Below are 18,173 nucleotides of genomic sequence, written 5' to 3'. Positions count from 1 at the left end.
GAAGGTTCGATGCAGACAGCAGGAGTGCGAGCATGTATGTCAGGTCTCCGACTGCTGAGGTTAACAAGTTTTACGACCATGTGAAACCTGATGAGGGAGGACACTCACGGTCGATGTCCTACACATACGATCCAACCTCACCAAGCAGAGCTCATGCTCATGGACATGAGAAACCACTCGGCAATATCAATGAAGACCGCCACAACAGAACCAGCGAATCCATGCGTCTTTCTTCAGAGGTCAAGAGGTCTTCAGAATCGAGAAGAAAGTCAGATCCAAGGAGGACATCAGATCCAAGACGGGACCCAAGGAGGAAGGATTCTGACCCAAATAAACTGTCTGAGTCTCAGAAATCCTTCCAGAGATCCGTGGAAATCGAAGGACCCAGACATCATGCCGAGGACATCTCCAAAAAGAAAGTTGCGGATCATGATAGGCAGCACAGGACATCAGATCCCTACAGGGAGGAGTATAGTGGCAGACGCAGTGGCTCAGATTTGAAGAAGGACCGCAGACGTTCCGACCCTAGAAGAGAACACAAGAGATCAGACCCTAAGACGGAAGCAAAACCAGATCACAGATACTCAAAATCCGATTCCGAGAAATATCACAAACAGACTGCCTCACAGCAGTGGCACAAACGCTCCGATCCAACCAGCAGGAGACGCCAACCATCTGATCCGGAAGAGAAGAAAAAGATGAAGGAGGCTCTGTTGACATTCTACAAGAAGAAAACCAACACTGGCCAGGGCATTGCACCACAAAGCATGCATCCAAGATTGGAACCTGCAGAGAGTACAACGTCCCTGGCAAGTTCGGTTAGGCAAACAGCCTACGGAGACACAAACAGCTCAGTGGAAGGGTCATATCAGGGTAAATCAAACGTAGCAAAGAGAAGTGCCAGCACATCGTCATTTAGGCACACGCTAGAAAATCCAGAGCAAACCATGCTTAGAACTAAATCTGAAGTTATGCGTCCAATATCCATGCCGCCCAATGCTTACAATCAAAGTGACATCAAAAGGCAGCAGTCATTCAGCACATCAGGAGTTCCACTTCGAGACTCCGTGTCGTCAACCGCTTCGTACAGAGACAGGCCTAGCAGTGGCGGATCGCCACCTGGCTCCCTGGCAGGCAGCAGACACCTGTCCCCAACCCAGTCACAGGAATCAATCCTAGGGTTTGCCCAGAGGCGGCACCAAAGGCACTTTGTTGCAGAAACTCAGCCCAGTAAGTTACAAGGCAGTACCTACATGGACAAGACAGCATCACTTCCGGCATCAGGAAGGACAGGCAGAGGCCCACCAGTGAAGGTGTCCTCCTCAGAGGCCATACGGAAAATGTACTCCAGTCAATCGAACTTCAAAGAGCTGGCAAGTGCAGCTCCGTTGGCCAAGCCTGATCCCTCACCGCCCTACAGACCCAGCAGCTCAACTCATAACAGGCCGCCGCCACTCGGCCAGACGGATAAGGCATCCACGCTGCCCATGTCATTCCGGAGCGGAGAACCCAGCCCGGGAAGTTCCGTAAGTAGTTGGTCATCCTCTGTGGATCAGAATCTGCCTCCGAAGAAGTCGAGCCAGACTTACCAGAAGGCTGCATTCTCACAGACAGCACCGGCACCTATGCAAGCCGTCACCACAGCTAACAAGGTTAATGCTCACCTTCCAATCTATCCTTTGCACTGCATAATGTTCATCACACTATAAAGTATCATTCTTCACTGGTGTAAAATCTCACTAAAAACTAATGACAGATATTTCTAACGGTGAAAGGCCATTGGTCAATGTCACACCGCCGTAACAAAAGCACCTGTAAACCATAATGCTCAGATTTTATTAATCTTGCCATAAAAGCTGTCTGGGAAAGAAAAATGTGCGGGTGCATGCATTGTAAATAAATAGCATGTTTACCATTTTTAATCAATCAATCAATCAGCCAATCACTCTTTTGCATTATCTATAATACAAAGCGCAAAAGTTATATCATTTTAGTTTCAGTAATTTGGTAAAGCATCATTGTGCAAATCTTTCATATAATATCAGTTGCTGCATAGTGCATGAATCATCACCTGTATCGTAACTGTAATTAATCTGTTAACTCTATTCTCAACTTGTGACGGTCGATTTTTGTGAAAAGAAAAAAACTTGGTGTCAATCAGCCTTCTCAATGTACGTGGTGAGAATACTTCTTACCATATGTGAAAAATTATGACCTGAAAGGAATTTCCTGTTATTCTGCAATGTGCAATCGATTGTAAAATATCATGTTCATGTGTAATCTGTCCAACGATATGACTATCTAAATGACCTTTGAAAGCAGAAATTATTTATTAACGGTACCACCAAGTTCCATGGAAAGAGCATGAACTCTTGGTTTCATGGTTTGATACTTAAAAAAATGTAATTTTGTCATCTGCTTCAAACCCTGAAATCTTTGCTAAAAAATGTGCATTCTGTCTCACAACAGGTGCAGCATGGGAAGTTAGTGATGGTTGAGTTTGTGCACTCCCAGAGTGATTCAGAGGATGACCGCAGTGATGTGGAAGATGAATTCGATGCCAGGCAACAGCAGATCTATGAGAATCCGCGAAGACAGTCCGATGACAAGATCTTTGTCTTTCCAGACACAGCACCAAGGTTAGTAAACTTGTCATAGCTTTATCTGGATTTGTGCTTGATCGCTAGATAAATTCATTTCCATACTGAGAGAGAATGAAGGTAAATTTCCAACGATTTAAAAATGCCCAGATGTACATCACATCGATTGTAATCATAATTGGAAGTTAGATATGCACAGATGTTAAAAAAGCAAAAGATTGAGATAGAAATTATAAACTTTTAAAATCATTCAGTAGCTCTGTTTGTTAGATCATCTGCCACCACTAATACTCACTTCTAGTATCATTAAAATTTGAAGGCAAAATAAAAATACATGATTGTCCACTATTCCTGTCAAATGTTTAGGACGACCAAGCTATTTGTTCAGAGTCTCTGCAGATGGTATGCAAATAGAGCTCTCAGCTAAGCAATATGATACATTTGTTTGACCGCTTAAATCTTAAGAATGATTGATAGCAGGAAAAACAAAAAAAAACCACAGTGCTAATATTTGCTGTCTGTGTAAATGCTCTCAAAAATTTGCAGTGCATATTGACAGTTGTAATTGTATACCCACGTGTATGTCAAAAATATTCTGTGTGGGATAATAAGTTAAAAGAGGTCAAAACTACTGAATGTTGAATCATTGTTAGAAAAATACTGATACTTTTCTGGAAAAAAATCGAAATCTTGATACAAAATGAATGTGTTGATTGAGGAGATTACCACACCAGACACATTATATCATCAGAAGAGATTTCTATGTAGTTGAGTGACCAAGGCTTGTAGTGATGTAGCCCTCTATCGGCCCAAATAGAAATCAGTCCCCTTCCAGACTCCGGCTCGACCTTGTCTATTGTGTAATCAACCATTAGTCTGTATACATACCTCAATACAGAAAGCTTTAAATTTTTGTCGAAACATTCCTCGTTGAAACTAAGCCCTTGTGTTTCATAATCAAAACTAAAAACCAAGAGTCACTATGCAAAGTTTTGGATAAGCGAAACAAATCACCTCAAACTGACAAATATTTAAAATTCAAAATGGCTGCTTAACCATATGTTAACCTCATGGGAAATATCAAATTAATTTGTAATTGTCAGAAAATAAGGTCATGCGAATCTCTTTACTTCACAGGCTTTAAAAATTAACCTATAAGGCAGCAGATGAGAAAGATATTTAACCCTTTGAGCACCAAAGTCATTTTTTGTCTCCTTTATAAAATACATCCCAGTCAATTTTTTTTCAGATTTTTGACAAAATTTTGATGAAAAACGTTAGCCAATGAAATGTGATATCGATTTGGTCCAAAATTATTAAAACTTTTACAGAAAAATTCGAAAATATTGGTAAAATGTTGCACTAAAATTTTGGCGGGAAAAAATTACAGCGCTCAAATGGTTAAACATTTAAGAGTCTGGAAAACAGTCCCTGAGGCACATTCTACCCCATAATGTCAAACTTGCCCTTAAAGAATAGTATTTGAAAGATATTTGTGAGAAAACAGTGGTCAGTTAATAAACTAACTCATTTCTCTTTGTTGCAATTATTCTAATCCCACAGGTATATAGTAAGAAAAAGCTTGATCCATTTAAAAACTTTTTAAAAAATCATGAAAAGTGATAAAAAATTAAATGTTCAAGCTCACTGATTATTGACAGGGAGTCAAAGATGGAATGGTTGTATCAGGAGAGCTGGGGTTAAGCTTTAGTCGTCAACAGTGGCAAATATCTGACATATGCCCTGTATCAGTTCACACCCTATGTACATTAAGCTGACCTTAGTCCACTGAAACCCTCATTATTGTTTATGATAGTTTCCCATTTCATGAATCATTCCACAATTCCTGTTCTGTTTGATATGGATACTCCTCCAACCAGCCCCCAAAGGCATTTTAAAATCAAATATTTTGCCCCGTCCTTCGGTCACCAGCTTCGGCGAATGTTTTCTTGAAGCTCCATCAGCCATGACTTTTGATATTGTGGGGTTTTTTGTGTCATTTGTGTTGTTTGTAAAATACCGTCTCTTGGTCTGTGTCTCACATATATCATGCTGAGCTGACTGGTCTTCTACTTGTCAACAAAGCCCATATGCGTGTGCACTCTGTTCAATATCATTGTTGACAACTGAATTTTAGTCGAGTAGAATTTATTTGTCAACAATAATATTGCATGTTGTGTACAATGTACTATGGTAAGGAATAAAAGCTATCATAAAACAAGAAAATTGTTAAAAAAATAACTGCTCTTGGTTCTCATCTTGATTAAATAAATATTTAACACCAAAGCTAAACCATATGATTCATATATAGCATTTATGGTCTACCCTGAAAGTCATTCTCATACAAGCCTGTGGTTTATCTTGTGTAGGAAAGGAGCATCCTTTCAACTGTCTTTCTGTATTCAAATGTCTTGGACACTGTCACACAGATTCAGATGTGAATTTGACTTTGTTAAAGACTCAGACTGATTTTTAAAAAGGCATCCCAGGCCAGTGACTTCACTCTTCGTGTAAAAAAACACAAACACTGTTCATGGTCACGTCTTTACAGTGGTGTCAACAAACACATTAAATACCATTCCTAACAAGCCTGCACTATCAAAGGCCTGGAAATTGCCCACTAAAGATAGGAAGTCCTGATACCGAAGAACAGGTTTTGGATGTTTATATGGCTTCGTCTTGAAGTTCACAAGGTCGTTGAACTGCCAAAATGTCATTCTGTCCAAGAGAATTGGCTTGGTTCACCAACCTCAGCGATGTTTTATTTCAGGCAATACTCAGGAGAGTTCTCTCAGGCCACTGATCAGTTTTTCAGTCAGAACTGGATAAGTGAAAGTAATACTTGACCCCCCACAATGCTTTCCGGCATGTTTCCGTAGATAAGCAAGCTAACAGACCAAATAATCTCTTCCTCTTTTCTGTTTGAAGAAATCGGGAATATTCAAATTTTAAATATAAAAGGCATTGTTCATAAATGCTTCCCCGCCTACCCCTGATGGCCGATACATGCATGCAGCAACATCATCAAAAAACGATGGGATTCAACCATAATTGTAGATGAAAAGGGGTGGAACAAGCCCCGGAACAATCCAGTGTTCTTTGGCAAGCATCAGAGTTTGATTGCATAATTTGTATTTATACATTCATTTACGTTTTAATGGCTGTATCATGGAATGTTTGCACTGTGGAAGTATGTTGAGAAACCTCAGTCAATATGCTGTGTTTACACTACAGCATAATGAGAAAAGTGATTCCATTGTTTGGTTGGAATATCTCACTGTATTGAAACCAAAACAATATCAAATTCCAACTCGACGGCTTCCAAAATAATCTTAGTAATATCCGACTGAAGCAGAGAGAGAGAGAGTAAACAGATGGAATTGTTTTCCTGTCAGTGACTTTAATTTCTTGAGAATACCTCAATGGAATCCGTTGTGATCTTGAGGAAACAGTTTGTTCCTTCTTGATTTAGAATGCCTTGACCTGGAAAATAATTGCCGGTATCACCCTGTAACTAGGTCACACCCACTTCCTGGTGTAGGGGTCCATGGCTAACAGTGGGAACAAACCAATGTATTGTTGAGAAATGAGCCGACAGGGATGTTAGGGTGATAAAAGTTGCTCCATTTTCCTCATTGATAGACAGCATATTCTCCAAGTTGTATCTTGTACTAGCCACAGGCTAGAAGATACCGAGCAGCTATCGTCTTCTTACCTCAAAATAGGGTAATACACCAACTCAAAAAATCTGACTTGGCAAAATTTTTGCTGCTAATCCTATAAGCGTATGTAGAGTCATGCTATGATTTCTTCAAGGATTGCCATAACTGAATAAATGCAATTCTTGAGTTGACTGGGCGATCGCTTGGTACAGGCATGAATGTTTTGAGCTGTAAATTATGAGCTATAAAAGAATGTTAAACAGGAATGCATCATACACAATATAACAGGAAAAAACATCTCAGCCCATCCATGTGAAATTTATGCAGCCACTAGTTGAGATCCTTGTCTCTCAGTTTGTCGTCAAAGCACATGTGTTTTGCTTCAACTATTGATGGCATGCAGAAGAAAGCTGAATGCTGATTGGCTGTGTACCATGTCACCTGACTGTGTCCTCTAATCATGTGACCCATCTCCAGGGCAATGACTGGCCTGTGTTGGAGAAGTCATTAGCATATCATAGTGCCTTTCTAACCTTGTCATCATCAGGGTGTTTAATAAGCTGAGTAAGTATTTAGTCAATATTCACAGGCCAGAACACAGAGAGACTGTATGTACGTACGCTAATAGGACTAGCAGCATAGATTCCACCAAGTCAGGTTTTTGAGTCGGTGTGTTGCTGTATTTTGAGGTAAGCAGATATCGGTTGGTAGGCAAGCGGTGAAAATTTATGCTGTTTTCTTTGACATTGATTCCCTGCTATAAACTATCGGGGAACAGGAAGAAGTTGGGACAGGCAGTCTTTCTTGATGTGCTGGAAATTATCAGATGGCTGTCCCTCAAAAGTTTGTTAAAACACTGTGAACGGTTTCAGTTTATTTGTCTGCAATTATTCAATTGAAAAAGAAAAAAAGTTGTGTCTTATCTTCCACTGTCCCAACAGTTCAGACATGATGTCATGCACATGAAATTCATATCAGAATGAGTGTTTTGACGGTTGAGTATGAATGTTTTGATATAACACTGCTGAACTCCTTTGCAGCTTCCCTTTTGAAAACATATATTTTAATGTCCCTCACTTAAAAACATATCGGTTGCAAATGCTTCATTGATGTAAAATTAATTCATCCACAGTTATTATGTAGCATAGAGGAAAAAGAAAGGTACGGATTGAGTTCATTTGCATATCGTTATAATTGGAAAACCTCAGAGTGTACAAAAGATTAATTTTTTGGTCACAGTTTATTTATTGTTAACGATTATGCAACATTTGTTTGTTTTAATTCATCAGTGCATGTGATATTGACGAACAGCCATGTTGATTTGATATCTACTCGGCCTCCAGAAATCGAAAACACCTTCAGAAACTATCCTGTTGTTGGTGTCTCAATATTGGTATTAGGATATTGAGGGCAGCGCTTAGGGAGATTTATTAGGGTAAAATTCAATATTTGACTTTGACATTCAATGCCGACTCAATGTAGTGTATTGTTTTATGGTCAGACAATGGGGAAGTAGACTACGGTACCCAGACAGTCGATGTCCAGCATTGGTGTCCACAGCAGTGTGTCTGGATAATAGGTCAGAGTTCAGGATCTTTTACACGTCCATCATCAACACAATGTGTTACCGATGAATTTTCTTGTTCCTTGGAGGGTATCTCTAGGAGTCTAAAAATTTTACGATCCACCAGGAGGGGGGTTTGATGATTTTGGCAAGATGAGATTTCAGTTCTCTGTGTGTCAGTTTCTAAAGAAAAAAATTCTGTCATCTGAACAATTGTTTCTGCTGTCTTGACGCAAAGCAGAACTGGTGTTGCGATAAGTCATTCATGCATACCAGCATTTGAAGTATGACAATATTTAGATTAAGATGTCGCAAAATTAGAAGCTGGGGGCGAAATTCACCTCTCATTTGCCACCAGTCCATCACTTGTCATTATACCTGATGCATTAATCAGCATGTGAGAAATGCTGTCAGTGCTAACCCCATCATGTTGTATGTGCCAAGCTATTACTTTATACAGAGCCTCAAGAATTTGACGCAATGTTTCAGCTTCTCTGCTAATGATCAAAACACATGGAAGAGCAGCCTGAGAGACGACGTACCTCCACAGACGAATGAGAATGTAAAAGTCGTAATGAAGATTTACCTTACGCCCCAACCATCGCCTTGCGTGTCATCATGACGCAAATCAAATTTTCAATTGATCATTTATGAAACATTTTGCATTTAGGTAACCTTGTTTAATTTTTACCGCAACACCGTAGGGTTTCCTCATTTTGCGGAGACTGTTTTTTTTTCCTCATTCCATGGTCAAAGTGGAAACCCAGCACTGATGGGAGTGGAACAAAAACCACATGGTGAATGATTCAAAATACATAATGAATATATCCTACGGTAATATGTGAAACCAATGCGCCCTTTGGACGTGTGTCAGCATCTACTGGGCTGGCCAGGAATCTTAGAAACGATTCAGACCTTTTCTTCCCGTACGGAGTTTGTCAAATTTTTTATGCAGCAGAAAGGGACATATTATGTGTGAACCTAATATTATGATTTTCAAAAGGACAACACAGATGTTTTTCTTGGCTAAGTAACTTGTATGTTTTGCTGTTGTGTCTTTATCATGCACTCTTAATTTTAAGAGAGAGGTCAGAGGTCACGAGTCAGTGATACTAGCTTTACCGGGCAGAAACTGATATTCATTTCAGGATCTGATATATTTCGGGAGAAATATTTCGTCAACAAGTCTGGGCAAAAAGTAGATATTTATAAATGGTTAGTCTGGAATTTTTTTTGTTTTTCGAAGGCCACCACTGTTAGTAGATTGTTTGCTAATCTTAGTTTTCACTTGAGCTGGCTGCCAGTGTGGTGGGTTTTAATATCCACTGGTGGAGATTCTGATATGATTGGTTTATGGTATCCGCGGCTCCATGATATCAACTTTTCAAGTGTTCATGGGCCAAGAAAACCACATTTAGGTAGTTCAGGATAGTGTTTGAACTTTCTGTGGTTGCAGATGCTATATTGAAGATATCTCTGTGATAGGAAACAAAACCATTGCATAATATATCGGATACTGATATTATGAAAGGTCACAACTTGGAGGTCTCCTGTGGAATTTTGGGGGCCGGACCTGCCCAATAAACCAAATATATATTGACCTTGTACTGGCTTATAAAGAAGCTTTAATGTCAAATGAGAAGTACTGAATTTATTTACTGTTTTGGTACACCATACCGTTATTTATTGCTGCTAAAATCTTGCCAAAAAATTATAGCTGCTAAAATCTTGCCAAAAATGACAATGAACTGAAAATTTTTTTGTGAAATCTAAATTTTGCAATAGACTGTCCTTCAAAAACCTACAGTAGTGCAGGTATTGTTCAACAAATAGAAATTCATTGAACATTATGACGCATGTAGTGCAGGGGAAATTGTAGATGTGCCTGCAGGCTTGCTCCAGAAAAAAGTGCATCACAAGGGTGGATGAAAAGCTGAATCATGCCTTGTTGCGGTCTGGTTTCTTTACTTTCTTCTTTTGAGTCCAAGGAAGTTTAGCCTTGTGGGAGGACATCTCGATTCCAAGATCCTTGTGGTGGTATCCATCAGGGACAGGATATGGCTCCTTCTGAGATATCAGTTGATTAGCTTTGGTGTGTTTGATGATGAGCTGTATGTTTGGAATTAGCCACTCAAATCTCTCACTCAAATGAGCCACCAAACAACGACATATATAGGAATTCGATGTTGGGTGAGGGGTCGCTCTAATTGAAGAAAATGCCTGGAGTTTTATATATTAGGTGCCAACCTATCAAAGAGGAACAGTCAAAACACTATCCACCTACAGTTTAAATGTTTACCTCAGTTTCAATCTTACCATGTAGCAGCTCATGATAGTACTGATCACTGTGGATAATGGCTTTTTCCGAGTCCTTGTACAATGGAGATAGTAGTAACAATAAAAATAATTTATTACACTACTGTATCCTTTGTGGATACAGGATGGTAAAAATAATAATGATAATAATAATTTTTAAAAAATAGGTATAAAACTAACAAAGTATAAGACAGGAAAGGAGGAAAAATGATAATTGACGACAACAACAAAATAAATTTGACATTACATCACATTGCAAATTACTAGATGCCTCAATATATACTGGTGATAATTAAGTTAATCTATAATTAAGGTTTATATGTGGTATTTTGGAGGAATACTGCAAAAGCCAGAGTGCACTTGATGATAGGTTTTAAAGTAGTATCTTTGTTGTAAATGTTATTACTTTGTACTTTGTAGTTTTTTAAAACCAACTTTTACTTGTTTGACTATGACACTGGTAATTGAAAATAAAATGCATCTTATCTTCAACAGCATGAACAGCTGTGCAAGTGTGAAAGTAGCCGACTGTTTTTAAAAATAGAAACAGCGTCAGAGTCAGTGCCACCCACTGACATTTGTTCCCGTAAAAGAATGGAGTGGCTGACACTGAATTATGCAAGGCCAGTCTAAAAATATCGTCTGATGATTTTGATGGCTTTTCCATATTCACTAAGAATTTTGGCATTCAGGCTGATGTTGTTGGGGTTTTCTTTGAACAGCCATGTCAGATCCTGGCGTGGCAAAGCAGGATATGTGTAGTGTGATATTCATTCAGTTGGGAGTGTCTATATTTGACCCACGTCTTTGTAATCTGTTGTAGCTTTCAGACCACCAACGAACCGCAGGAGACAGAAACGCAACAAACACCAAAGGAGCAGCTGACCCTGACCAGGCAGCAACAGCAGTCGCCGGGCTTTCCGGGACTTCTGAAGCCGGAAGACCAACGGAAGGAGAAGTTCCGCTACCGTACGGTGGATAGCTTTATCCTACCCACCCCACCAGCGTCACCGAGTGATGAGTTGGTTTTAGACGCGGAAGAGGACTTTCCACCGCCCCCTCCAGAGCTGCTATCCAACAGCCCAGAAATCAGGGACGACTCGGCGATACAGAGGCCGCCATCGCGGGAACCTACCCCATCTCTGGCCAGCAGTACTAGTGAGGACAATATTTTAGACAAAGTGGAAAGATCTGCCACCATGCATCCCCAGACATCAATATTGTAAGTGTTGCAATTTCATTTATGATTTAAATCTCTAGACATGTAATGGAACAGCCAAATGCATGGCTCTTCCATGTGTACTACTCCCACCCTTGTGAAAATGTTGATTGGTAAAAGCCAGTGTGCCTTGCAAAAGCCATGTTCTTCTCTGGACTGGTAGTTTTTCAACTCATTTATTGATATATATATACAAGGCATTTTCCGGTTATATCCAGTTTAAAATGAAGTGTTGACTAAAATTTCTGCCAAAGCCAAGAAATTTTGTGAGGAAAAAGACAGTCAAGGTTTGAAAAGACAATACTTAAACGATCACATTTGGTCTATTTTGATATTGGAGCTCCAAGTGCCTTGGCTTATTTTGCAATGCCTTCATGGTAAATTAGTGTATCAATTACTATTGATTAATTACAGGCCTGGTGAGACTTACGGGTCATATACAGGGAAGTACCAACCACGCGGACCCCTCGCCCAGTCCACAGCAACCAGTATGTCAAGTCTAACAAGTCTGTCTGACAGAACAAGCTCACCAATCAACTCCATGAGGCCCTCGTCTCCAAGGAAGACTTCGCCATCACCACAGCCAGATAAGGTTGTGACGAGTCCTTCCTTTTCGACAGCAGCATCGCCCACTGTCCAGTCCAGCGTAAAACTGACCCTGAGCAAGCCACCGAGTCAGAAGTCTTCCCTGACGAGTCCATCACAATTTACACCAATGAAGAGGCTTTCCCCGGCAAAATCGCTGGAAACCGTGTCACAGCCAAAGTCACCGTCGCCTGTGAAACCGTTCGGAATGCTGTCCAAGTTCAGCTCTGTCCAGGAAATGAAACGAAAATATGAGTTCAAAGGTGAGACCTTGAAAACATCGCCGCCGCCCAAGTCGCCATCGCCGACAAAGATACGCTCAAATAGCGTGGGTCAGCTCGATTCACAGCCTCCGCAGCCTCCAAGGAAAGAAGAAGAAGAAGCTGTCACAGTCAAAACTGTGGCAGTACCAAAAACACCCACTGAGAAGAAAGAAGAAACAGCTTCGCAAGAAGCAAACACGGAGGTAAAAGCTGCGGAGGAATTACCAGAAACCGACAAAACTGCCAATGAGGAGGAGCAGCAGCAGAGTTCGGAGGACAAAGAAGAGGAGAACAAGACAGAGGATGAAGTGACTGAGGAAAAAGAGGAGGAAGACAAGCGAACAGAAGTCAAGCCACCGAAAGAGAAGTCGGCAGAAGAGCTAAAGGAGGAGGAACTAACAAAGGCAATCTGCAGCGAATCTAAAGATAAAAACCTGTCAACCATACTGGCACCTATGCAGAGAACTACGGATGACTACATTGGTGTCCTCGGGTTCCCCACTGCCAACGGAGTGCAGAGGAAACGAAGGCCCGGCGCCAATAGACCTCTCAACAGTGAGAAACCAAGTGAAAAGAAAGTTCCAACTCAGAAAAAGTAAGCGAGTCTTTTCTGTGTGTTTGCAGTGTGTAAGTGTAATCCACTTTTGATGGTGAGCAGTTGACGTCGCCGCACTAGAGGGATAATTAGGAAAAGATTGGCTCCTGTAAGGCTGTCACGCCAAGAGAGCCAGTATTGCTGTTAATTCAGAGTGTGAATATTCTTTTCAAATTTGTGGCAAGGTTTCAACATGAAGCCATCAAGAAGCTGGTTTTGGAAAGTATCCACTTGATGTATTAGAAACTTCATTTTGTGTAGAAGCATAAACAAAATAAGGAAATCACTTGTTTGTACTGATCATATACATTCTTCATTGATCTCTTGTCTAACAGACCAGACCCAGCTCTCATACTGCCAGCGACTTCTCCTTATTATGGGATATCGGCCGTCAAAGCACAGTTATTGATTGAGAACAAAGATATGCAAGAAGACATGGAGCCAATTTCAGAGGACAGTGAAGAACTCAATCAGAAGAAAGTAAGTTCACCAGTTGTTCCTTTGTTTACGGTTGATCAAATCCTGAATACTGACTAACTCGTTGGACTGTCCAATATCATATATAGTGGTAGTGGATTGATCCCAATGGTTAGATTAGACAAAGATATATATAACCTTGATAAGTTTGCAGTTGACTGAACAGATAATGAAATTTAACTCTTTTGTCCTGTGGACCTGTGTGGAGGTCCAACTTTACCATAGAATACAATGGTATTGGGTCATACCATTGTAGTGAAAGGGTTAATCATTCAACTCAACCTAAAATAGAATTTACCTGCCATATTTTCAACATTAATCAGTTTGTGGTTTAAATGAAAAGAAAAGGAGAAGTTTTAATTCAGTTCAACTTGGTTCTACAGGAGGAGTTGATTGACAGCATTGGCAAGAAGCTAGAGTGTCTGAGAGAAGAACAGGAAAAACTCAAGGAAGAGACCTCAGAGAATGAAGAGCTCGGCAGACAAGTGACGGAGCTTGCCAAGTCAGTCTGCAAAGAAAATGAATTCAACAAATTCGAGTTGTTTGTCAATGAGCTCGACAGTATTATCAATTTACTAATGTCCCTGTCGGGAAGATTGGCAAGAGCTGAAAATGCCCTGAGCACTTTGGATCCAGACTGCGATCCGGAAGCTAAGGTAAGCACTTATGTTACGGATCACTGAAAATGTCCATAATGTACTTTGACCAATCAGAAGTCATCTTTCAAAATTCCAACCAATTAGCATGCACACGCTGTGTCTTTTGACTTCCAACAGAGGCAGGTTGGAGGCAGTTGTACATTTTGGTGCACAAATTGATAAAAAAAGGGAAAACTTCATTTCTTTGGGTAAAGCTTTGCCTCAACTTTTGAAAAAGACTAACAGAATGACATTCCTTTTTTCTTCATTTTCCAAACAGCTGTCTCTTGAGGACAAGAGAGATAGACTCCAAAATCAATATGAAGAAGCAAAGAAACTCAAGGAAGGAATCGACAAGCGGAACGAACAAGTCTGTGTGAACCTGCGAAAGTACCTTTGTGACGATGACTATGCTGACTTTGAGCACTTTGTTAGCATGAAGTCAGACCTGATAATGACCTCAAGACAACTTAACGACAAAGTGAAACTGGGCGAGGAACAGTTGCAAGCCTTGAAGGACAGTATGAAACCGTGCAATAAGTTGTCATGGTGAACGGAGAAACTGCCAGTCGCGCTAAGCTACGACAAGGAGTGAACGAATTTAGACAATAATCAGCCATCAGATGCTGGCTAAAATGTGGTGCTGTCTTTGAATGTGGAAAAAAACTTGAAGTTTACTTCTAGCATTATTTCTGACTCTCTGTCTGTCTCCACGGATATAATATCCAGGAACCCAATGCCTTAAAGGATTACGTCGCTGATTGCTCCGTCATCGCCATCTGTGAGTCACTCTCATGTAGAGATGCAACTCTCAACGACGCGATGTCTTGGAAAGCAAATCATTGCTGGGAAATACAGTAGTGCTGACTTATTACCCTAAGGGTTGACGTCCCATGTGTGAAGGACGTGGATGTGTGCTGACCCTTGACCTATATGCAGATGAGCAGTTGCTATGACACTGACCTTTAGCCTGTGGCAAAAAAAAACAAAAACAGGACATGACTGTTGCTCCAAGAAGAAGAAGAAAGTTTGACTTGCAATGGAAGCAGAGCTGTGCCAGGTCGCATATATTTACAAGGTCAAACCCCTCGCAGCTTTGTGTCTCATAAGTAATAATGTCTGCGTTACTTTTTGTGGACTTCAAAGAGCGTAAAACAAACTTTGTCTTGTTGAACAGTGTCGGCAGTTTGAAACAGTGACCTTTCTATCTGTTTTTTGAAGCAAACAAAATAAATAAGCAAACAATATTCAGAGGGGATTTGGTTAGTGAAACTGAAATCTGCCAGTGTAAATAGTTTTTTTTTTCTTTTTTGATACTCACAAATCGAACCTGTGCCTTAAGCATTCTGTAACAGAATCATTTTTTTTAAATATTGCCTACAAAGCTATAAAAAATGAAATTGCAAAGATGAATATAAATCAAATCAAATATGCTGTCTGGTAGTTAGAGGGCGCTGTACTGAATGCTCATAGACGTCCAAGATGGCATCCAGCTCAATATTTGTGTAAGTAATGATACATAAAAAAGATGAGCGCAAATAGTGGACAAGCTGTCCGTGGAATGTATGTGACAGAGGAATGAGAAGTTTGTCATGAACAAAGACTGTAGATTATTCTTTTCCATGGCTTTTCATGATACAGTATATAATTTTATGTGTTATCGATAGCATCAGCTGTAGTAGTAGAGTCATTCACTTCATGAAGACACTAGTTGGACCACAAACCACTTGTAGATATATATCCTGCGGGGTAACACATTTTATGGCTATGCCTTATTACTGTTCTCTTTTTGTACCAGATTTGAGAAAGCTGGCTTTTTTTGTAAGTTTACGGGTTGAACAAACCCTACAATGGACCCTTCCCTTCCTTCCTCGACACCTATTCAGGAATGGAACAGTCCATGCAACTTTGTACCATATTGGACCGTACCTTCCTGCCGTCTACTCGGAGGGATGGGTGGATGCAGACCATGCTGTATATTAGAATGTATATTGTTTTTCTTGTTTTGGATGATAAAAAAACACAGTGCTTTTTCAGGCATTAAGGTTTCTCCTTTCTTTCTTTTTTTTGCTTTTGACCGCTAAGATTTCACACTACAGTTCCAAATATTGCAACAACCACATATGATTAAACTCATTTTTTTGTAATTTATAATCAGTGTAATCAAATCACTAACAGGGAAAATAATTTCATCCATAGTTAGGTCATTAACAGGTTAAAAAAAATTACATTTTAATTACAATAGTGTAATTGGAGTGACAACATTCGTTGAACAAGAACAGATTACTTTATGGCTCCTCGGCCAGCACAATACAAGTGTCTTTACGGTGACTGTGTTTTAATTTACTGTATTTTTTCAAAGAATGTATCAACTCTCTCATTACGGGATAAGCATTTTAACAACTGCGACATGCGTCGTGTTTCAGTTGAGTGATTATTTCTAGCTGGAGGACATTTTCAATTCCGTGGGTGATCTTCTAGACGGTACGGACATGCTGCCATGTATATTTCGTTTCTTCTTCGTTTCTCTCTCATTTACAATTGTGACCATGCTTTTGGGGTAGACGTTCTCTTCCGTGACTTTGGTTGAATTCAATTGGGCAAGGTTACTTTCATCGCATTGAAGAACAAATATTACCGTCGCGCAGAACAAATTAATACCATGCTTGGAAAAAGCTTTTCCCATATTATACAGTGTGAAACTTAGAACTGTATTTAGCGTAATTGTTAATTTGGAAAAATAAGGTTATTTGCATGCATACTTTCGTGCAGGAGTTTTTTTCAAACTTATTGTTATTATTGTTATTATTATTATTTTCAAAAGGAATGTAGTCTATATGTATATTTTTTCTCCATCTTGCGTTTTTCTTTTCGTACCATATCATTCCATGCTGATTTTTTTTTCCACTTATGGGTGAATCAGTGCTGACAATAGATATACTAATAGTACAGCTTATGTCACTGTCAGACAGCTGAGGTATAATTTGATCAGAAATTAATGATTATAACAGCGAAAAGAGGACAGTCAGTTCCTCCGTTGTTATATACTGCTCCTCTCCTGTCTAAAAAATAGGCACAGACTTGTGACAAAGTGAACAACACAGAATTTATGTATATTTTGGAATTTCTCTCCCCGACACACTTATCGCGCGCTTATGCAAAATATTAATATATCAGTATTTATAAATTCACCAGAACACACTCTTTCTCAAAAGTTGTAATTATGCTGCATCTGTGCTCGTTTTTAACCCGTGTTCACACTTCAGCATGCCTTTCTCTGGAAGTTGATGATCCGTGCATTTAATAAAAAAAAGGCTCGGCCACCAATGCTCCTCAACAGTTGATGTGATGAACTCAAGCTTTGTGTGTATTTGCTTGTCACAAGTTTCGCACCTGGTGGGTTGGTACATGGGCTTTCTTCTCCACTTTCAAATTTCTAGTTCCTGCTTTGATGGAATTTTACACAAAGGGCATGTATGGGTTTATTCTTCAACCATTAATTTAATAGGGATTCCTTTTGTGCCGGATCTCTGATAGCTGTAAATACTAGGTTCTTGTGGTGTAAAGCTACCAGTCCTGCGAGACCAATAACAAAAAAGAAATCACAATGCAATTGTGACACTTGGTGGCGCTGTTCAGCCTGGAACAGTTGCACAAGGGTGTTCAAGTGCCTCTGTGTAGAAAGGCTGTGTATTTCCCCTTCATTCAATGAAAGTTACTTTGTGTCAGTGTCTTTACTTTTGCATGCTGTATGCAGGTTTATCAAATACAATTGTACCATGGTGCAAAGCTATTATACAGCAGTTCTACACACAGGGTGCAAGTTTTTTTTGTAGATGTCAACTTTCTGCTGATGTAGTGTAAAACTAAATGCAAAAATGTATTTTGTGCAGATACATTGCTACATATAAATAAAGTGTGTGGCTCTATTTCAATAAGAATTCATTTGTGTATTTCGTGGTTTGTTACCTTCCTTCCCCCCCCCCCCCCCCACCATGTGTTGTACACATATGACAAGTAATACCTGACTTCACATTAACACAGTACATTATCTAAAAGCTCCCCATAACCTGTCCACCCTGATGCTCAGTGAATAAGTTTACACTCGCCTGTAACAATAGGTTTTGGCCAAACCCTGATTGAAATTTGGAATCTAGGCCTGTTTCCTTTTTGGAGAGATTCCACTTCAAAATTGAGAGGGGAGATTGTCCAAGTTGATGTCCTGAAACTTTCAAACAAGTTAATTCATAGTTA

General features: G+C 39.8%; 1 protein-coding gene across 2 annotated transcripts; it reads left to right on the top strand.

The window, feature by feature from the left end:
• Positions 1-32: 32 nt before the first annotated feature.
• Positions 33-17,860, top strand: LOC139131485 (protein Shroom2-like). Of its 2 annotated transcripts, none has more exons than XM_070697548.1 (7): positions 33-1,526; positions 2,470-2,639; positions 10,966-11,364; positions 11,776-12,804; positions 13,140-13,284; positions 13,665-13,937; positions 14,200-17,860. In XM_070697548.1, exons 1-7 carry the CDS (start codon positions 33-35, stop codon positions 14,470-14,472), a joined length of 3,783 nt encoding a protein of 1,260 aa, XP_070553649.1. In that variant the 3' UTR covers positions 14,473-17,860. The 2 variants fall into 2 exon arrangements, with proteins under 2 accessions (XP_070553649.1, XP_070553648.1); XM_070697547.1 differs by having other exon boundaries at positions 33-1,652.
• The last annotated feature ends 313 nt before the right edge of the window (positions 17,861-18,173 follow it).

This window comes from Ptychodera flava, chromosome 4 (assembly GCF_041260155.1).
Source record: "Ptychodera flava strain L36383 chromosome 4, AS_Pfla_20210202, whole genome shotgun sequence".
NCBI lineage: Eukaryota > Metazoa > Hemichordata > Enteropneusta > Ptychoderidae > Ptychodera > Ptychodera flava.
Note: the sequence above shows the minus strand (reverse complement) of the source record. Positions and strands in the feature narration are given on the sequence as shown.

Bases quoted from the DNA above. Each gene is read 5' to 3' on its own strand.
- LOC139131485 (XM_070697547.1), top strand. From the start codon at position 33: ATGTATGTCAGGTCTCCGACTGCTGAGGTTAACAAGTTTTACGACCAT. The intron at 2,640-10,965 runs GTTAGTAAACTT...AATCTGTTGTAG, and splicing joins TTTCCAGACACAGCACCAAG to CTTTCAGACCACCAACGAAC. The intron at 11,365-11,775 runs GTAAGTGTTGCA...GATTAATTACAG, and splicing joins CATCCCCAGACATCAATATT to GCCTGGTGAGACTTACGGGT.